This window comes from Terrapene carolina, unplaced genomic scaffold (genome assembly GCF_002925995.2).
Source record: "Terrapene carolina triunguis isolate 2854851 unplaced genomic scaffold, T_m_triunguis-2.0 Scaffold17883, whole genome shotgun sequence".
NCBI lineage: Eukaryota > Metazoa > Chordata > Testudines > Emydidae > Terrapene > Terrapene triunguis.
The window spans coordinates 250-3294 of NW_020682234.1; the positions used below are offsets into that span (position 1 = coordinate 250).

General features: G+C 38.5%; 1 protein-coding gene across 1 annotated transcript; it reads left to right on the plus strand.

Moving 5' to 3' along the window:
- Positions 1-151: 151 nt before the first annotated feature.
- ZBED9 (zinc finger BED-type containing 9) lies at positions 152-2472 on the plus strand (the record flags this gene model as incomplete). Its single annotated transcript, XM_026661835.2, is given in 3 exon segments — positions 152-223; positions 497-1272; positions 1374-2472. Coding segments are annotated over 3 exon segments (1947 nt in total), but the record flags the coding sequence as incomplete, so codon positions are not given.
- Positions 2473-3045: the final 573 nt, after the last annotated feature.

The following is a 3045-nucleotide window of genomic DNA, read 5'->3' on the forward strand; positions in this document are numbered from 1 at the left end:
TGTGTGTGTGTGTGTGTGTGTGTGTGTGACTGTTCCCTCTGAAAAGATCCTGTGTGCTTTGTATGAGCATAACATCCTCGCTTCCTCCATGTCCATATATTGTTTCATACATGCTCTCATTGTTCTTACTTATAGCCTTCCCCTCTTCTAGAATCAAACCTATGTGTTTCTGCCAGGAAGTTCTCAAAATTCCTCGCTTTCTCACTCCATATCTTTCAGACAGGTAAATCTTATTTTTGACGTTCATTATTCATTCTTTCCATATGTTCAAACCATCTTAACTTTCCAATTATTATCCTGTTTCCAATTTAATTTTAAAATTTATATTATCTTCTTATCCTAACATTACTTACCCTATTAATCAATGTTCTCCCGCACATATTTCTCAATAAAAGCATTCCCACTGCATTTATTCGGCTTTCATCCTAATATCATAAATTAAGTATATACCCGGGGTAATGGAATTTATATTAATTATTTTATGCCTAATTTACAGATGGCAAAGCGAGGCCCAATCGACATATTTATCAAGCAAAGACATCCAGTTGCTGAACACGCAAATAATTCTGAATCAGATGACGGCAATGTAAATGAAACTGAAGTACTGTCAACAAAAAGAATTCGTACTAGCTTTACTCGGAAATATGACTCCTCATACATTCAGTTCAGTTTTGTAGCCACAAATGACGGTGGAGTGCCAAAACCGCAGTGCATTATTTGTGGCGATGTATTGGCTAATGACGCAATGAAGCCATCAAAGCTCAAGAGGCATTTAAATACAAAACATAATGAAATTAGTTCAAAGCCAAAAGAGTTCTTCGAAAGAAAGCATGTTGATTTAAAAGGCCGTCAGAAACAGATCTTTGAAGTGTCACACATCAATACTTGTGCTTTGCGAGCTTCTTATAAAGTAGCACTTCGCGTTGCTAAGGCTAAAAAGCCATACACAATCGGTGAGACACTAGTGATAGGCTGTATTAAAGATGTCTGCATGGAAATGCTGGGCGAGCCAGTGGCAAAGAAAGTGGCTCAGGTGCCACTTTCAAATGACACTATAGCTCAACGAATTCACGATCTGGCTCACAATATGGAAGATCAGCTCATAGGACAGATTAAATTAGCAAAGTACTTTTCTTTGCAGCTTGATGAATGTACAGATGTTGCTGCAATTCTGATTGTGTATGCGCGCTTTGAACATGAGGGTGATTTGAAGGAAGAGTTTTTGTTTTCTGCTTCACTACCAACAAAAACAACTAGTTCTGAAGTTTCAGAGTAGCAGCTGTGTTAGTCTGTATCCCCAAAAAGAACAGGAGTACTTGTGGCACCTTAGAGACTAACAAATTTATTAGAGCATAAGGTTTCGTGGGCTACAGCCCACTGAGCGACTACATCATTAACAAATGTGGGTTGGATTTCAAGTTTTGTGTAGGTGTATGTTCTGATGGCGCTACCGCAATGACAGGACGGCATTCTGGAGTGGTTACCCAGATTAAGGCGCTTCCTTCACCGAGAAAGTCTTGCAACAAAAAAAAGTCAACAGAACTAAACAGTGTGCTCAGCGAGGTCGTAAAAATTGCGAACCATGTATAGGCGAATGCTTTAAATTCGAGACTATTCGCTTCATTATGTGATGATATGGGAGCTGATCATAAACAGCTCCTATTGCATGCCGATGTACATTGGTTATCGAAGGGAAAAGTCCTGTCAAGAGTATTTGAGCTCCGAAACGAGCTTGCCAAGTTTCTTCAGGACAAAAAACCAAATTGGTCACAATTGTTCCGAGATGTGGATTGGATAGCCAAGCTGGCTGATTTGGCTGATATCTTTGCCATCTTTAATTATCTCAATACCTCCATGCAGGGAAGGATGGCTTCGTGTCTTACAATGGCACACAATATCGACGGACAGAAACGAAAGCTAAAAACATGGAAGAGTCGAGTGTCAAGAGATTGTTATGACATGTTTCACAACTTAGCGATAATCATCGCCGATGCAGTCAAAGACCTTGATGTTACATCTCTACGAAACGTCATCAGTGAACACTTGACGAATTTGGAAGAACATTTTGAGTTTTACTTTCCAGCAGAAGAAGATCCACGGAAAGGGACTGGATGGCTCCGAAATCCATTTATTCCATTGAAAGATGACTTAACTGTCACTATGGAGGATAAGTTGTTGGAGCTGGCTGCTGATGAAAGATTGAAGATGAGTTTCGAAACTACAACATCACTTGCTTCCTTTTGGATAAAAGTGAAAGCAGAATATCCTGATCTTACTGAAATTGCTCTGAAAACTCTTCTCCCATTTTCTTCAACATACCTCTGCAAGACTGGCTTCTCAACCATGAGTGTCATTAAGACAAAGTACAGGAATAGTATGGATAGTCATTCTCCATTGCGTGTGGCACTGTCCTCAATTGAACCACGCCTGGATAAGCTGACAAAGAAGAAGTAGGCTCACCTTTCACATTAGTAAAGGTTAAGGTTTTAACATGCCTATTATTGTGTTAATAATTTTTTTTATAATATCTTTTTTAGGCGACTTTGCTGGTTTGATTTTTTAATTTTTTTTATTTGTATTGTAATATTGTATTATTTGTTTACAAAATAAACATAAAATAAAAAATGTCTGCCAACTTTTATTTTATTCATTATATTGTTTCCGATATAAATTAATATTACTATGAATGTTCAAATATTTTCTGGGATCGTAAACGAATAATAGTCATTTTATACTATCCACACAGACGCACAGCCTTTCAGTCAGTCTTCAATGTATTTAAATGGGAACATCTCTGCATGTACGCCACACTCCCATTCCAATTAATACAGTGAAGAATGTTAGTTTTTCTGATCTGATGTGCTACGTGCCTATGCGAAAATAATAATAATATGGCACAAATATGGTACCGGTCACTGGCAAATATGGTACCGGTCCCTGGCACACTGGGGGGGAAAAAATGACAGTCCGCACATCAGATAGCTTGAGAAGCACTGCTCTAGACAGTACTTGATGTGGCTGATACAGCAGCCTGTTCCCTCTCAA